The sequence below is a fragment of the Xenopus laevis genome, chromosome 6S, assembly GCF_017654675.1.
Source record: "Xenopus laevis strain J_2021 chromosome 6S, Xenopus_laevis_v10.1, whole genome shotgun sequence".
NCBI classification, from domain to species: domain Eukaryota; kingdom Metazoa; phylum Chordata; class Amphibia; order Anura; family Pipidae; genus Xenopus; species Xenopus laevis.
This window is the reverse complement of record NC_054382.1, coordinates 41,672,943-41,692,523: the sequence shown is the minus strand read 5'-3', so window position 1 is coordinate 41,692,523 and position 19,581 is coordinate 41,672,943. Positions and strand designations below refer to the sequence as shown.

Here is a 19,581-nt window from a genome sequence, read left to right as displayed (position 1 = left end):
TCCAAGAGCCAAAAATTGTATATAAAAAATATAATACTTTATTTTACATTACATCTAAAAGGATAATGCCTGACGCGTATCATAGAGCCTATAATTAAGTGTCCCTGCGCGACACGAAACGCGAAGGGAAAATACTCTTTTCTATTTTCCATGCTTTGCACATTTTATGGCAACCGTGATCTAATAAATTCTGAATTTAGGACATTTTGGACATATTTAGTCATGACGGTGGCTTTCAAAAATCTCTTGTAGACTACAGGTTAGGCAACCCTGATCCAATACTTTTCCTACACAATTCTCTCCCATTTCATTACATCAGTGATCTATTGCTACTTCTAACACATAATAACGCTATATATTAGACAACTGTACACATTGGTTTGACTAAAAGCAAGGAATGTCTTCACTCCATCATAATAAAAAAAACTCCTTTTTTGGCCCTATATTTTAAGTTAATACACTGATCTCCAGATCCTCATCTGTGCTTTATGTCCATAAATCTATTGTGTGTAACAGACTGCAAAGTTGACATAATAAAAAGCAGACGCGGGATGCCAGTTAAGGACATCGGTGAGTTTATAACATGATACACTAGGTGGTGCAGTAGAACTGAAAATTGTGCAGAGTGTTAATGCATTAGTGTTTCTTATCTTCAGCCCTGCAAAGATTGTAACCCAGGTATACAAGGCATCTATAGCCCCTTTTGTTGCTGAAGTTCTTCATCTTCCTTAAGATAAACACACGCCTCTGGTTGATTATGCTCTTGCAGAGGGCAGTAATCATATAAAACTGGTAGAAGCAATAAGGGTTAAGGCAACTAGATCCCCCTACTTATAAGACAAGATGCTGTAAAGACTGCTTGGCACAATGTATCACAGACAGACCTAACATATTATACCGTGTAAGGAATATATGCTGCCTAGATGTATATTATGGAAGGGCATTTACACCTTTAGGGCATGCACACAGAAGTACATTTTTGCCTTGTATAAAAAGCGTGTTCTTTTGTACCCAATGTAAGTTTTGTTTCTCACAATGGGGACAGAGTGGAACACATTAGTTATTATAATAATAATAAGATGTGCCCAGATTAATTTGCCACCGTAAGAATGTATTTAGTGCTTCCTCATGCAGAAAACCTATATTATACAGTAGGTACAATTATTGCCCATATTTGCCTGGATGATAATGATTTTTGCAATAGGATATACAGTATTTCTACTATTCTCTGGAGAAAGCAAAGTTCTTAAGGAGGTATAGCACATATTTGACTGTGGCCCAGAATATGTGTTCTGACCAAATATAATATATCCACTGCCAAGTCCAATGTATGTTCCAGACAGAGTTATGTTTATAGCTTAATTAAAAATTACAGCGAGTACATCTATTCTTTAAAAGCCATGAGTAGCATTCAGATTTGCAAAAGGAGCCCTGCCGTCACTTCAGCTGGCTGGACTGTTATATAAAATTTATATATATACAGTATGTATGCCGTTGTATCTTAACAATTACAAGGACCAGGCACAGATTATCTTCCATTATTTATCTGCAACAGTTTCTGCTCTAAAAGGTATTTGGTCTAAAGGTGGCCATAGACGTAACAATTACGATCTTTCCAGGAAAGATCGTTTGTTTCAATACACACACACGTGTAGAGCTGAATCGTCAGATATAAAGGTAGAAGCATTAGAATTCTACCAATATCTGACAGTTCAGCACTTACAATGGCCGATGTTCAGGTGTCGATGTTCGGTTGCCTTCAAAGGCCTCCAATCAAAATCTTCCGGCTGGCCCGATCGACGAGCTGACTGATATTCAAGTCTTCTGCCGATATTGGTTGGCTCGTCACCCAACATACACACACTGAATATCTTGTACAATATTATCGGTGCGTCCTTTTGGAATTTAGAATTTTAGATTTTCTTTCTAGACAACTTTTTGAAATTTCATTGCATCTGTCTTAAGGCTGATTTTCTGAATTGTGCTAAGTACCGGAAAAACACCAAGTGCAATTTTATGGCATTTCTTTGTACAGGCTAATTATAGAAAACTGAGTTGGCACTTGACTTATTGAACTGGCTAAGCCATAGTGACAATATGTTGTGCCCCCTCTTTGTTTCTTGTTAGTGAATAATAACCCAATGACAGTGGAGGGGTATATGGGTAATATGGGACAATTTCTATCTGAGATAATAGCAAATTAGTTCCAATTATACAGTCAACTCTTTGGGGGTTATTTACTACGTTTTTTTTTCTCTTGTTTTATCAGAAACAAGCTAAACCTATCTCCCATCCATGAATTGGGCTTATTTACTAATAATTCTAGTAAAAAAAAAAAAGATCAAATTTTTCTAGTTTATAAAAAATAATTGTCAAGTTTTCGAGGGAAAACCAACTCCCAAAATTCATGAAGGTTAAAAACATCTTCAAATGGTTAAAGGGACAGCTGCCATTGACTTTTACATGAATTTGACAGATTTTTGATATTTAGCAGCATTGGGGTAAAATGTATCTAAAAAAAATCAATTATTTTTCTCTAAAAGAAAATCGAGTTTTAATAACCCCCTTAATGTTTTCATTGGACAAAATGAGTATATGGTCATGGTGGGTGTTTAAATTGCCCTTCTTTATATTGTGACATATGCAACCCAGCATGGATTTATTTGGGAATGGGAAGCACAACAGGTTGCCCAGTGCTCATGATGTGCCCATTCATTGAAGGTAATAGAACATGTTTCCTATTCAATCACATCTGCAATTACATTCTTTTAATCAACCTTTCTTTTAATCACATTTAGGTTCTCATTCTTTTAATCACATTTAGGTTCTCATTCTTTTAATCACATTTAGGTTCTCATTCTTTTAATCACATTTAGGGTCTCATAAATAAAGGGCTTGGAGGAGTGCTTAGCCGCAATCCCTAGAGCTCGAAACAACAGAGGTGCTCGTGTGCTCTGCATTTAATACCATGCAAGAAACAGAGCCTTGTTGTGTATGCCCTCCAGTCGTACGTGATATACTGTAGGTACAACGTTCCTTAGCTTGTTCCATGCCATGGTGCACCCTAGCTTGCCGTCTTAATTCTTCTTGGATGTTTGTGCACTGCACTTGCTTTCCACAGCAATGCATACAGATTTGCAATCCAATTTAGAAACCCAAAAAGTTGTACCACAGTGCGCAAAGAGGACACTGACATGGAGCAATGTAAAAAATACAAAACCCATGGTAATATGCATCCATTATTTGCATTTTGCTCCTTTCCCCAATTTGGTAAACATGTCCTTTTTCAGTAAAATATGCACATATTAACTGAGATTAAATTTGTTTAGGAAAATTACAGTTCACACATATTACTTCATTAAAGTTGTGTTGGTTGAAGTTCCTACATGGCCTGAGACAAATGACATTACAACCCAAAGTTAGTCCCAACTAGCAATATACTGTGATTTAAAAAAATAAAGTTTCATGCAATTGCACTTCAATTTGATGCTACAACGAGTGTACAGGCATAAATAAAACATGCTTGATTTATAATAGTTTCCCTTGGAGGATTTCACTGGCTGAGTGTTGCTTCTAATTGATACAGTCGTGCTCATTTGAAGATGAAGATGAAGATGAAGTGTCAGGGAAATGTTTTTTCAATACACGGGGAGGTTACAATTTCAACCTGCTAATACCCCCCCAGGAGACTTATTAAATATCCAAAAACACATATCTGCCTTAGTTAATAATACAGTAACCACCCATTAATATACACATACAGCATATATAGCTATTGAACATATTTTCAAAACAGAAGACCACATTGTTAGATTGTAAGCTATTGAACTTCTGTATATCTGTTTATGATTTCATATGCAAAGTAATCTTCTGCTACTTTATAAAGAATTACTATATATACTGTAGATATATAGAAATGGGACTTTTTTTCCAGAATCCTCGGGACCTGGGGATTTTCAGATAATGGATCTTTCCGTAATTTGGATCTTCATATGTTAAGTCTATTAGAAAATCATGTAAACATAAAATAAACCCAAGAGGCTGGTATTGCTTTCAGTATGGATTATTTATATTTTAGTTTGGATCAAGTACAAGGTACTGTTTTATTATTACAGAGAAAAAGAAAATCATTCTTTAAAATCTGGCTTAATTAATTATAATGGAGTCTATGAGAGATGGCCTTTCCGTATTTTGGAGCTTTCTGGATAACTGGTTTCCTGATAACAAATCCCGTACCTGTATTGAAAAAAATGAAGGTTATAAATTCTCTGGCGACAGCTACAGGTAAGTGTCAGGAGGTTGAAAGGGCGCGTGTGCATTTTGCATATTAATATGTTACGGCTAGGATGGTGACGGGGGGGGGGGAGAGTCTTTCTCTGGATACTAAATGTCCATCAGCTGAACGTGCAATTATCACTTGTCTGAATGGGAAATGCATCAGTACTGAATCCAGAGCAATAAAGCACAGCTAACTGCTGCCTGTCGGCTTGGATGCATAAATGGAAATGGGTGCCTGCATTATAAATGTGGCCAGCGCAGACCCACTAATCACTTCAAAATGTCTGCAGCTGGCAAGGGAGCGTAAGGTTGGCACTGGTATTAACAACCTTGACTGGCCTCGCTTACTGGATTTGTAGCACTGTGGGAAAAAAGTAATTCTCCCAACTGATCTTTTTATATAATTTTTTCCTAAACAAATGGCACAGAGAGAGCCAGGAGGAAAATAGCAGAACTAAAATATTGTAGCTGAGAAAATGAACCAGGGACCTGTCATCTGGCGCGTGTGTGTTAGAGAGCACAATATCCTTGGTGCTGGCCCAAGACACTGGGAGTTCTAGTTTAGAACAAGAGTGCAGCTGTGACATCAGTGTTACAGGAACAGCACAGACCACAGCAAAGTATAAGGTTACAGAGAAAAAGAAAATCATTATTAAAAATTCTAATTATTATTTTCTCAAAATGGTCTCTATGGGAGATATCTCTGGATAAGGATCCCCTACCTGTTACACTTAATAGCATGAATTCTTTTCAACAGTCCTCAGGCAGCAAAATGACTATATATAGTATATACTGTATAGTGATGCACTCCGTTTACCTGAGAAATGCCTGGGTGCCAGCAATAGTGGAATAGATATCTACTTGGAGAGTAGCGACACTCACAGGACTTGTTTGATGCCAATCAAAATAAATGGTTTATTTGAACTCAACGTTTCGATCCATTCCTGGGATCTTGTCGGGAGGTTGTTTGTATTGTTTTTTCCTGAAGAAGATCCCAGGAAGGGATCGAAACGTTGATTTCTAATAAACCCTTTATTTTGATTTGCATCAAACAAGTCCTATGAGTGTTGCTACTCTGCAAACCAGATATATATATATATACCACCAGGAAAAGGCCAGCACTCTTGTATAAAGTGTTCATATGCCTGGGTGCACGAACAGTGAATCATTTCCATCCATTCCATCCATTTCAAAAGGATCAGCACTCACAGGACTTAAAAATGTGAGGTAAGTTTATTTGTAGAAACTAACGTTTCGGCTCCATCAGAAGCCTTTCTCAAAGTGTATATATATAATATATATATATGGATATAGACATACAGATATATATATATATATATATATATATATATATATATATATATATATATATATATATATATATATATATATATATATATATATAATTGCTGCCTGAGGACTGTTTAAACAAATGAATGCTATTTAGTGTAACAGGTTTGTACCACCCAGTATTAGTATAATTCAGTGGTACTGGTAATTCAGAATGTTATTCCTCTACACATTTTATCACATTAGTCAAGCAAAATGAATTTTAATTACACTATATAAATTATTTGAATCTTCTTTCCTTCAGTCTGGGAATTCCTAATTATAGCAAGCAGGCAGCAGCCATATTGTGGACACTGTTATTAAGGCAAGCCTTGCGTCATCTCAGAATATTGTTTGTGCACCAGAATGGGGGACCCGATATCATCCCCATGCCCTGGCTACACAATTAAATGGTGAAGAGAACGGGGGAATGTGTGCAAAAACAGAAATTGTATTGCATGTTTAATTTGAAAAGGACTTTTATTATACAGCTTTCTGTGTCTGGGTAAAAGGTCCACTAAGTGAACTTTCCCCATCTTCCTGTGAATTCCTGTTCTATAAAAATACAGCCCCCACCATCACCCAACAGCACGTACTGAGTATGATAGTTCAACCACAACTGGATGGATTCCAGTTAGTCTCAGCCTTAGGCACTATCATTAGTTCTTTAGCGGTAAATGTAAATAGGGGTACAGAATCGGACACCACATGGAATAGCTTTTTCACGTTTCATTTGTACAGAGTGCTCCAGGCCTAAGTTTCCAGCATGCAATGTCAGCAAAACCTCAAAGGAGGCAACATGCAGCTCTCCAGCTTCTTTAATAACCCTGGGATATGAGGTGTAAAACATTTACTATACAGAAGCATCTTTTGCATTCAGTTCTCAGTGCAAAGTGAGATTGTTCCAGCAGCAGTAAACTCAATCTCCAAATGAACAGGTACGACTTAAAGATAACAATACTCAATGAGAAACGACTATGTCATTTTATGAGGTTACGAATGACTTCCATTATAACCTTCAGTAAAGAGTGCATTATCTCCTAATGTGCACAAAGGTTCATGTAACACTGCATTGCATATGGATAGCACACCCTTATTATGGTGGATTATGGTGGATGCTACTATATCATTTCCTTTTGCTTCAAAATACATTATGCCAAGAGTTACCGTATAGTGCAATCACACCTTTTCGCTGATGGCATGTGGGGCATTTTGGCCTGTAGAGAAGCACCCAAAACAGTAGTGTCACTAGAGGGGGGCGTGATGCGCAGCCGGGCTATGCCCCCTTCCGTACGGCCGCATTTTCAGCGGCGCACGGGCTGCCGGGGGGGCCCTGATGGGGTGCACCCCCTGCTCCCCTGGTAGTTCCGACACTGGCCCAAAACCAACCCTTTGGCTTGACTAGGAAATGCCTGAGTGACAGCCCCAGATTTTCTGAGGCTCAAAAATTCTCACTAATGCACCTTTGTACTGAAAAGCACCAATTCTGCCAATGTCATGGGTTTCTCATTTAAGATTTTTCTGCTCTGGCTGATATATGCAAATAGAGAAAAGCCCCCAAGTGCCTTATTGTTATATTGTTTTTTTAATTGTTTGCAGATAAATCCTAACAACAAGTATAGGTATGGGACCTGTTATCCAGAATGCTCAGGAACTGTGGTTTTCCAGGGATTTTTTCATTGGATCTACACACCTTAAGTCTACTAAAAAATAAGTTAAAATTATTTAAACACAATAGGATTGTTTTGCCTCTAATAAGGATTAATTATATCTTAGTTTGGATCAAGTACAAGGTACTGTTTTATTATTACAGAGAAAAAGGAAATCATTTGTAAAAATCTGAATTATGGGAGATGGTCTTCCCAAAATGCAGAGCTTTTTGGATAACAGGTTTCCAGATAAAGGATCCCAAACCTGTATATCTAACCTGCTGTTTCACATGTGCAGTGAAACCACAAGCATCATATAGGAATGCAGCCACAAATGCTGAATCTTTCCTGTTTCGCAGAAAAATTTGCGAAACAGTGAAAAATTTCTGAACCACATTGAAGTTAACAGGCGTCAAAAATACATTGACTTTTTCATCCCTGTGACATATTTGTCGCTGCGAAATTTTCCACTGCACATTTTTGCTGCAGTTTTGTGAAAAAATTTGCATGTGGATCCATGCAAATAAAATTCGCTCATCGCTAACTATTTATCAAACTTACTTGAATTCAACCACACTACATGCACATCTTTATATTTGCATCAACCAACAAGGATTAGCACTAGCACTAGTGATGGGTGAATTTATTCGCCAGGCACGAATTTGTGGCGAATTCCCGCGATTCGCCGCCGGCGAATAAATTCACAAAACCAATGCGAAAATTCGCCAGCGAATTTTGGGCGGCATAAAAAAATTCACAAATTTTTCAGCGAAGTGAAACTCCACCAATTCGCACAATTTTGCCTACTGATGCTCAGAACTCTGGAATTAGCTGAGGTAATTACAGGCTTCCCATAGTGGGTTGTGCCATATAGCCCCCCCCCCCATTTGGAAAATGTTAGCTGCCATTTGCACAGCAAAACAAGCAAACATGTAAAACGGTGCAGTCATAATTGTATACACACTATACTCTATATACACTACACTATATACACAGTATATATAATACAGAATGTGACTCAGCTGTGTTCAGAGTATATGTAAATGGTGCTAAAACAATTGTATATTGAAAGCTGTTTTTGCTGTATGTTAATACACAAGTGTGCATGGAAAGGTTTACTTTTATATATAATAGTGAAATTTATTGTAAAAAGCACTTACCTACAGCTCTCAGAGAAGCCACTTCCTAAAGGGGTGGACAGCCTCTCCTAATGAATATTTATAGGGTAGATGCTGATCACATGGTGTCAGCATAGAGCAGTCTGGAAGCTATAAAAGCTGCAGACTGAAATCATTGGGGTGTGTTAAGCCTTTGGGAGAGGTTGTTCTGGAGCTTAGGAATATGTGTGCTTGCAGGGCTACTGCTGACCTCCTGCTGGTGAAAAGTGCATACTGCAGCTTTGCACATTATTTTCTTCATTTGCATGAAAAATAAAGCACAAACTTTCCACTGAAGATCTGCCTGGCTACTGTACTTACATGCGCCCAGTGACAGATAGATATAGTAATATTGCTGCCTTGAACTGAATTAAGAGAAAAGTTTTTACTTCTGCATCCCTCCATATTAGTAAACATGCGCAGTATTGCCCATCCCAGACCTGGAGGTAGGACCTATAAGATAGCCAATCAAAATTAATCATGACCTATAAGACCACATGAATTCCTCCTCACCACTGTTGTTTTTTTGTCCTACTGGACAGGGAGGTAGGATCTCCCTCCTCAATCTCATTTTGGTGAATCTTGATAGAAGTCAAACACAGTTTTTGTTTTGTATTTGTTTTTTGTTTTTTTTTTACCTCTATGTAGACACAGAGGGATAATTCTCAGTTAATGGAGAATAATTTACCTGATGCCCCAAGACATATAATCTGTAAATTATCGCATATTGGGAAGAAAGTCAGGTGTGGGCATACCCATGGTCCTAGCCCTGTGCTAAAGTAGCCCCCCTGCTATATGCCCAGCGAGGCACAAGATTCAATCTAGTGCTTTTTGGGAAGAGATACAAGTGTGGGCTTCCCATATTACCTGTGAGCTTTTTGGCCTCCCCCTTTTCTTTAGAGTTATGTGAGGCTTTACAGAACTTCTGCAAAAGGGCCATGGGTTTGGATATGGGCTATTTATAACAGCCTGAAACTGGTGAGTATGATTCTTCAGTATCCATTGTGTGTTTAAAATGCTCAGTGCACTGGGAAGTCTGCATGCTAATTATGTCCCTCAGCTGAATGCTATCAGGGCTTTGGCTGGAGTTTCCCTCCTTCTGACTGGTTACTAGTCACTATCTGGTAAGGTGCAGATGTTCTTTTTGGCCCCTTTGCTATTGCTGTTTTATATTTTAAGTTTTGTATTGGTGAACCTGCGCCCTCTGTGCAGACACAGGTTATATTTGCTCTTGTTACAAGGTACTTCCAGGACTGGCTAGAGGTTTGCAACGCTTAAGCAGTATGGTACCTCCATCTTATCTTATAATGAGTCTGCTCTTAACAAGATATGTTCGACCTGTCTGGAGTATTCCTGCTCACATGCCTGAGCTATCTGGTAAGGTGCCTCTGTTCCTCTGACTTCTTGCATCACCTGAAGTCTTATGTTATGAGCCGGAGTCTCATTCTTTCAGCTGAAGCAGTGTGGTACCTGAATCCAGTGAGTATGATTTCTCAGTATCCAATGTGTTTGAAACATTCAGTACACTGGGAAGTCTGCATGTTCATTAGCTAATTATGTCCCTCAGCTGGAAGCTATCAGGGCCCTAGCTGGAGTTTTCATCCTGCTGACTAGTTACTGCTATCAGGTAAGGTGCAGATACTCCTCTGGGCCTCTGTGCTATGGTTGTTTCAAAAATAAATAAATAAATAGATACAATTCTATTATCCTCTGTGCAGACACAGAGGTTATATTTGCCTTTTATTTGCTTGAAGGGTTGGCTGGAGGCTTGCACTGCTGAAGCAGTATGGTATCCCCTTCCTTCCTTACAACGAGTCTGCTCCTAACAAGCAGCCTGCCACCAGGGCTCTGACTGAAGTACTGTCTAGCTCATGTTATCTGGTTGGGTGCCTGTGTTTCTCTGACTTCTTGTATTGATGTTATCTGAGGTCTTAGGTTTGTGAGCCTGAGTTCTCTGTGCAGACACAGTAGGTAAGTGTGCTCTTATTACACCTGGTATTTCCAGGATCGGCTAGGGGTTTGTTCTGCTGTAGCAGCATTGTAACCCATTTTTCCTAGGTTGCTTTTTTGCACTTAACAGGAAGTTTTCATGTTATATGCTGTCTTTTTGTGTGATGTAGGCTTTCTCTTAGAGATTCTATTCCCATCTGGTGTTTTTTGTTGGGAGCTCAGTTGTAGTTCAACTACATCTACTGAGTTTTGGTGGTGTTTGTTTGGTATGTCGAAGGGCACTTACTGTAATGTCTGCTGTAACAGGCTTGAAGCCAACTTGTAGTCTATGGCTCTTGGTTTGGGTGGCCTCTCGCCACAGAGCTTGGTTGTGTGGCCTCTGGCTTTCATTATGGCCCTTGGCTTGTGTTAGGGCCCTTGTTTTGATCCTTGGCTCACATGGAGTGCTGCTGTTAGCTTACCATGGCCCTCAGCTCATGGGTCTTCTGGCTTTTTACCATGGTCATCGGCTCATGGGTCTGCTGACCTTTTACCATGGCCCTCGGCTCATGGGTCTGCTGGCCTTTACCACGGCCCTTGGCTCATGGGTCTGCTGGCCTTTACCATGGCCCTCGGCTAATGGGTCTGCTGGCCTTTACCGTGACCCTTGGCTCATGGGTCTGCTGGCCTTTACCATGGCCCTTGGCTCATGGTTCTGCTGGCCTTTACCATTGCCCTCGGCTCATGGGTCTGCTGGCGTTTACCAGGGCTCCTGTTCTGCTGGCCTGTTGCACAAGCCTTTGGCTCATGTGACCTTTTACCAGGGCTCTTGGCACGTTGTTTGGTTGGCCTTTTACTAGGGTTCTTGGGCTGTTGGCCTTTTTACCGTGGCCCTTGGCTAAGGTGGCTGCTAGTTTTTATTATAGTTCTTGGGGGGCTTGTGGTTGCTGGCTTTCATAGGGCTGTCAGCCTTTGCTGTGACCTATGGTACATTTGGTCACCAGCATGGCTGCTGTTCTTGGTGGCCCTTGGTGGGCATGTCTGTTTGCCTTGAGGCAATCCTTGGCAGGACAACAGCCATTGGTTTTGTCTTGTCTACAAGGTTTGCATGCATGGTCCTGGTTACACCAGCAGTAGGCATTTGGCTATTTGGTTGGATCTAACATAGGTCGCACTGGTGTCTGCTCTGAGTTTTACAGCTCACAGCTAGTTTTATTGCTGATTGGTATTCAGCAGCTGCGGTTGGTCATATGTTGTTGATTTTATAGCTAACCTTTGCTTCTGCCTTGCATGCATTGTTTTTGGTCTTGTATGCCAATGCTTATTATCAATAAGGCTGGCTTATGGACCAGTGTTTTGCAAGTTCAATAACTGCCTTGCGCTCTGTTGTTGCATGTGTAGAAATTGACTTTGTGTCAGGTGCCAATGCAGTTGGTGGCTTTGTCTCCAAGGGTGGCATTCACAATAGCTGGCTTATGTACTATTGTTTGTGTGGTAGCGTTCCGCTCTGATGTTTTGCATACACTTACATCATGGCCTGCATGTATGGTGATTTGCTTATTTGCCAGTGGATTGTGCATCATCGCTGGTTGATACCAATGTTTGTAGGCTATAAGATTCTTGCATGCCTGATTTTGGATTGCGACCCCAGCTGTTTGCTGGTTCAGTAGCCTAATGAATTAACTAGCTTCAATGTATGGTCACAGGCTTGGTTCAGTCCTTGCATAAACCGTAGCATTGTGCAGCTTGAGATATAGTGGCCTCTGCTTTTGTGGGTGTTTTCAAGCACTGTAATTGGCTTAGATCCCATTTGTTGGCTTGTGCAGCAGTTGGCTGGGGCAACAGCATATCTGACTATAAGATGGCCTTAAGTCACATTTGGATGGTCCAGCAGCTTGTGCTGTTGTATGCTCATTTCAGATTTTGTGGTTGGTGGAGCTACTGGGCTGTACCAGCATGGCTCTACAATGGTTACAGTGGAATGCTGGATTAGGATATCCCAGAGCTGGTTAAGTCTTCATTAGGTGTTTATCAGCATTGAGTTGGTGGATCTTTGGCTGATCTCTGGTGTGGAGTTGACTATGGTCAGCGTTGGTGTGAGCTGCTTCCATTAAGCTGCAGGACTAGGCCACTGTGGGCCAAGTCTTTTTAGGGCCACCTGCTAGTGCTAAGGATCATGTATTTCTCCAGCACTGGTGATAGATGCACCCAGGTTGTGGTTAGTTTCTGATCTGGATATATTCTTTTCCTGGTGGTTTCTATGGTGTTTTAGATCAGAGATGACCAGTGCCAACATTCTGGTTATGTCTGAGGGGGCCTTTTGTTTTAACAACTGCAGGATTTTAGTTCTTCCCCAGGTGGGGTTTTATGTCTGATAGCCGTATTGCAGAATATGGCTATTCTTGATCTGCAATGCTTGATCCTCATCAAGTGCCGGTCTCTATAATTTAGTGGTTGGTTTTTTGTAGCTCTTGTTGTCAATCGCTTACCATGTCCTAGGAAATGCCGTTCATGTTCTTGTGCCTTTTTTCTACCTTTTCAGGGGCTATACATTTGATCAGCTCCCCTGTTGGATGGCTGTGATGCTGGCCTTATTTCTCAGGGCCTCCTTAGCATCAGTTTGGTTATTGCCTTTTTTTGGTTATTCCCATCCCTTATTTTTGGGGCATGGCTTGGAAGATCCCATGTGTACTGATATGGAGGGATGCAGAAGAAAATGAGAATTTTACTTACCTACACTACTTGATGTAAATTCCTTTGCTTCTAGTCCCGACATATCAGTACAGGGTTTCCCATCACAAGTTTGGTTGCTGTACTGCTATGGCAAATGTATAACAGTGGTGAGGAGGATGTCATGTGGTCTTATAGGGCATGATTAATTTTGATTGGCTATGTTATAGGTCCTACCTCCAGGTCTGGGAGGGGCAATACTGCCCATGTGTACTAGACATGTTGGGACTAGAAGAAAAGGAATTTACTTCAAGTAGGAAAGTAAAATTCTCATTTTCTTCTCAAATTGAATCTCGCCCATAATAATTTCTCATTGATTAGAACCTGGCCCTATGTTGAGGAACACTTGCGCAGATTCAGTTTGTTGAGTAAAACATATTCTGTTTGTCTCTAGAATTTTTTATGAGAAAAAAACTGAGCATAGACACCATACATCACATACACCAATAGGCATAAATGATCTGTATCTGCCATGCCTAAGTTAAATGTATTTATTTGTAACTCAAGCAATAATGTTGTAAAATCCCTACATGCAAAATATGGGCTCTCTTTTAATTAGTCCTCATGACCACTAAGTGGTATGAGGAATAAGGGTCAGTGATTGGATCAAATATTTAGAACATGGAAGTCTTAGAAACATTAGGATAAACGGAGCTGGAAAATAAAAGACCAGATAGCCACTAAATCTATGGGTGTGTACTTAAAAAGTCTTGGCTAAATTGTGACCATCCCCTTTGGGGGCACTTAATTTACAAGCTGAAAGTGCAGGTGCAGTTGAACCAAGTCTGTCATAGACATTGGTACTTGTATGCAAGCCACTCCATGCACTTCCATATAAAGTCAGTGGTGCTTAGTCTGTTCAGCCTTTCCTGAGGTTTGACTACTGACACAGGGGAACCCTGGAGCTACTGCCACCTCCAAAGGAAGCAAAGGAAGCAGTAGCTCAAAGTATGTGGTCACAGTGGCCTGCATCAACTGATGCTGCAAACCTAAATTAGGAACAGAAGTGACTTTTCAGTGCAATTGCACTTAAATTACACTGAAGCTCAAATACAATTAACACCTTGGCTGCAATTGTATCAGGCAGAAAGATATATACAGGCTGCAATTATATAGCATTGTGAGTAAAAAAACATGGAAGCTTGCCCCCAAATTGCATGGTGTGCCTCATTGACTAAATGACCCCAATATATTCTAAACTATATTTGAAATGTGAAGCTCCCAGAGTTAAATGAGCTCAGTCTGTGAAAGGTTAAGAAACAATGGTCTAAATAAATGGGTCAACAAAGCTTACAGTCTAGAAAGGAACCAATCAACATAGGCCATGCAGAGAAGGTGTCTGTCAGCGTTTGCCTACAATAAAAAGCCTATATACACAAATGAATCCCTACTTGCATAAAATAATATTCAGGTAGGTCAACTGGTGCCTGATGAAATAGACCCTAGTTTGTGTGTGCCTGCGGTAGGGAAATTAGGTTGTAAAATCATCTTTAACAGAGATTAATTTGACTGGCTAAATATTCTCTGAATAATGTATTGGTACTATAGAAACAATCCTAATACAAGCTTTGGTGGAATGGCCATGTCACAATTGGACAAATTAAAACAACGTTAACCTTTGACAGGGTAATATTCTTTATTATATATTTGAAAATCTTAGTAGTACATAGCATATAGTCTTAAAACCTGTTTGAAGGCTGCCTTTTTTTTGCAGGGGGTAAGAAGTTTTATTATGCACACTAGGGTTAATTTACTAACACGAATTCTATACAAAAACATGCAATGCGCCTTCACAATTTACAAAAAAAAATCACAATTTGAGTATTGTTGCATTTTGGACAAGCTTCTGTAGGAGCTAGTTAGCAAATGTGAATTCTATCTTTCACCCATTGATAAATACACCTCTAAAAATCCCATAGGAATGAATAGAAAGTAGTGAAATGCTACTGTGGAATTGAGCTCTAATTATACACTTCTCACACAATCTGCCCCCGTATTGGAGAGTAAACAATTCCTGTATTCATTTGAATTTTGCATATTGTACTGTGTTCATGTTTTACATTAATTGCTTTTCTTATACTCCCTTGTCTGACCAATGACTGTAATTACTAATTAAATGTTATGCAGAATGCTTTGTTTACCATTATTGTGGGTTCATAATGCAGCATTAATTAGTGGCGCAAGTTGATGGTGCTGGGGCTGCAAAATAATCTTTGGAGGGGCCTGGCACACACCGATTCCTACCTGGAACTTCGGCACACGCATAGCACCTGTGCCGGCCACCTGTTTCCCCCTCTCCTGGCTACAGATAGGGGAGCAGCTCGGAGGGAGAATTTCTATCGCATTACACAGCTATAGAGGAAGCAGACCCTGCTGTCTGAGCCCTCCTGCAACAGCTGGGTCTGCTTCCTCTATAGTTACTCCAGTGGCAGTAACTGAATTCTCTATATTTAAAGTGATGACGATAGATAAATACATTTATATTGTACAGGTATGGGATCTTTTATTCAAAATCCTTTTGACCTGGGATTTTCTAGATATGGAATCTATTTGTAATTTATATCTCCATACTTTGTCTGCTAAAATATAACTTAAACATCAAATAAACTCAATACGGTTTATATAAAAAAATATAAAATAAAACAAGTGTTGCCTAAAGATTAATAATATTTTAGTTAGGTCTATGTACAATGTAATGTTTTATGAATACAGAAAAAAAGGAAATTATTTCTAAAAATGTTAATTCTTTTTTTAAATGAAGTCTATGGGAGATGGATAACAGGTCCTTTTGCTGTAGCAAAAAAAAACCTCAAAACCTGTGTAACAAATCCTTTAAAAAGATTTAGATCAAAGTTAAATTTTTGACAAAACAAATGTGGACTGCTAACTCCATATAGGATGTGCTTTGCCAATGACTGAAACACACACACATTTAAAAGGTACTTACTTCTCCTTCTCTTGTCCATGGTCTGCCATTCTGTGTGTATTTACTCTGGTTCTGCCTCTTCTTTTGCCCTCCATCAGCAAATTTACACAGTAAAGGCTCTGGCGGGGCTGAAAAGACAAGATACCAACACATCATTATAACACTGAAGACATGATCCTGCCAGACATTCTCTGCATTTTCCATAACGCAAGGCTTTTGAAGCCAGATCCTGTAAAAATGTTTTACCTCTTAGACTGAGCAATTGGCAGCTGCTCACATTTACGAGAGGTATAAAAAAAAATTGACTGTCGGAATCTGACGAGATGTGAATTATTGAAGGAAGGAAAATCAGCAAGTCTGGCCTTGAGGTTTCGCTGACATCTATGTTTGTTTTTGAATAGAAATCCTGCTTTGGGGTAAGAATCACCAAGTTAAAAAAAAACAAAAAACCTTTTTTTAGATTTTTAAAAAAAACACAGCAGGACAAAATTACAATATTTCGTTTAATCTATTTGATCATTTTCACAGGAGGAAGAGGCATTTTGCAAAGCTGAATATATGCCTGAATTCTTTAAATAAGTATTAGGAAGTTTATTGCAGCACTAAGACCGTGAACAAGTTGCTTCACTGATAAAATAGGCATATGTGGACAGGTTGTATGGGAAGTGTAAGAAAAACTTCCTTGCACCTCTGTACAAGTTGTACCTCAATTTACACAACAAGAAAGGAAGTAAGGAAAAGAACAGTAAACATGGATTAGAGATTAAGGGGCATATTTATTAAGGTTTGAATGCTAAATTCGAATTTTCAATTTTTTTTGTGTCACTCACAAATTAGAATTTAAAAGCATCAATTTGAATGTGAGATTTATCACATCTTGACCCTGGAAACAGTTCTAATTCTATATTCGCCACCTAAAACCTGTTGCGTTCATGTACAAGTAAATGGCAGCTAAAAATGGAGGAAAACTCAAATCAGGTCGTTCATATTCAACACATCCCATTTGAGTTGTGAGTAAATTTGAATTACTTAAGACAGTTAGCTATATTCTACACTCACAGTGAAATAATTAACATGAAGCTGATGATCCCGTTAAATTGACACTTATATAATGGGATTATGGGATTAGTCTAGGCATTTAGAACCTGGGTCACAAAAAAACTCTTTATTAGTAAAAAAAACTCCTTATTAGTAAAAATTATGTTAAAAAATGCCAAAGCGTACGTGTGTGTTCATTATTAGGGATGAGCGAAATTTTTTGCTGAGTTTCACTGCGGAAATGAAGCCCAGAGACTCCAATGGGAGATAAAAAATGTTGTGCGTCAAAAAAAAGTGTCGCCCAATAAACTTAAATGCATCTCTGCGAATTTTCGATGGCAAAAAAAATAATAATAATAATAAAAAAAAAATATATATATATATATATATATATATATATATATATACGTTGCATGAAACTGTGGTAAAAACCTTGTTATTACCCAAACTTAGTTGTCTGGACTTTTTTGTTGGATATATTGTCTTTGACTGTGGACTAAGTCACAGACAGGTACAACACTCCACTACACTTTGTACGTATATATATATATATATATATATATATATATATATACATAAAAATTGTTAATTCCTTTAACAAGCTAGGGCAGTGTATTTTTTTTTTTGAGACGTGCACTTGCTACAGCTTCTTTTCCAAATATAGTATGTATATATAGATGACATGGATATTTTACATACAGCTGAACAGGTTAAAAATTCCTAAGTCACAGACAGGTACAACACTCCACTACACTTTGTACGTATATATATATATATATATATATATATATATATATATATATATATATATATATATATATATATATATATATATATAGATATATATATACATAAAAATTGTTAATTCCTTTAACAAGCTAGGGCAGTGTATTTTTTTTTTTTGAGACGTGCACTTGCTACAGCTTCTTTTCCAAATATAGTATGTATATATAGATGACATGGATATTTTACATACAGCTGAACAGGTTAAAAATTCCTAAAATACTTAAAGGTTATATGTCCGTTTTGGAGATTAAAGGTACCGTGGAAATCTGATAACATATTCATATGTAGAGAAAGGTGGAATAGAAACAGCACTCATTATTGATATTACGACTCTGGAATTAAATTCATAGAGAACAGATGTTCGTTGCTGTTTCAGTTAAGACAAAGGAGGCTTTCATGACTCTGTGGATCTCCGTTGGGGGAGAGGTTAAACTTGAAAAAGTACATGCTAAGCCCAAATGTCACCGCCTGCAACAAATTATTTCCCAAATTATAAAAACCATATGAACTTTACATTTTTGCTTTGGTGAGTTCTTGGCCAACCACCTGTGTACACAGATACCACAGCAGAGTTTTCAGCCTGTAGCTCATTTCAAGCTGTGTGACTGCTGTCTAATCATTGTTCAAGGGTACAGAAAGATATAACAAAGAGGGAAATTCACATTTTTTGCTAAGATAATCATTGCGTTTATTTCAGTTTTAGTGGTCCTGTAATTTTACGAACAGAATATATAGTATATTTAGTTCTAAATTAAATAACTAATCATATTACAGCAGTATAAAAGCAGTTATTTTTTTCAGGTTGGCATCTAGCAGGGAGCCCTGAGACAGACATACTTCTTGTACTGATACCAAAAGAATTGATGGAACTCCAAGGTTACTTATAATATCCTCTTATTTTTCAACAAGGGGTACTCTATTTATTATAATACACAAGTTTTAGTGAGTCATGTGACAAAAATGACATCACTAAGCTCTGTTTATGACTGATGTCATCACTAAGAGCAGTTTAAATAGTGAATAAAGTACCCCCCTCTTGTAAATGAAAAGGATATTATAAGTTACCGAGGTTTCATGACCATATTATACACAACTTTCAGTGAGTCATGTGACAGAAATGACATCAGAACTCGCCGTTTATAACTGATGACATCAGAACTCTTAGTTTATAAGGATATAATTTATAAGATATTCATGGCTTTTGTGTATTATATAGTGAATAAAGTACCCCCTCTTGCAAAATATGAGGATATTATAAGTTACCGAGGAGTTTCATGACCATATAAAAACACGAGGCTGAAGGCCGAGTGTTTTTATACAAGTCATGGAACTCCGAGGTAACTTATAATATCCTCATATTTTGCAACTGGGGGTACATTATTTATTAGAATACACAAGTTTCAGGGAGTCATGTGACAGAAATGACATCAGAACTCACCGTTTATAACTGATGACATCAGAACTCAGCGTTTATAAGGATATAATTTACAGGATATTCATGGCTTTTATGTATATGACTGAGAGGGAGAGAGTATGTGGGGAGGGACAACATAAATATTATTGCTGTGTTCCAGCAAGGTGCACGGTGTTACATGTTTATCACACATGCAACCTATAGGAGTGGAATTTTTTATATATAAAAAACTGGGAAAATGTAAAAGTACAGTTGAATTAATATGCATATAAATAAAGACAAAGTCAATCAATGGTTCAGCAAGCTAATGATGAAATTCTGCTTTATCCTAGTACTGATATGAAC

General features: G+C 38.4%; 1 protein-coding gene across 4 annotated transcripts in view; it reads right to left on the bottom strand.

Annotated features, from left to right (window-relative positions):
* Window positions 1–19,581, bottom strand: part of LOC108719962 (RNA-binding motif, single-stranded-interacting protein 3) — a 366,958-nt gene that overhangs the window by 30,956 nt on the left and 316,421 nt on the right. For all 4 annotated transcript variants that reach the window (XM_018269295.2, XM_041567533.1, XM_018269296.2 and 1 more), the window contains exon 7: window positions 16,020–16,126. In XM_018269295.2, coding sequence (XP_018124784.1) covers window positions 16,020–16,126 — 107 coding nt within the window. The remainder of the gene's footprint in view (window positions 1–16,019; window positions 16,127–19,581) is intronic.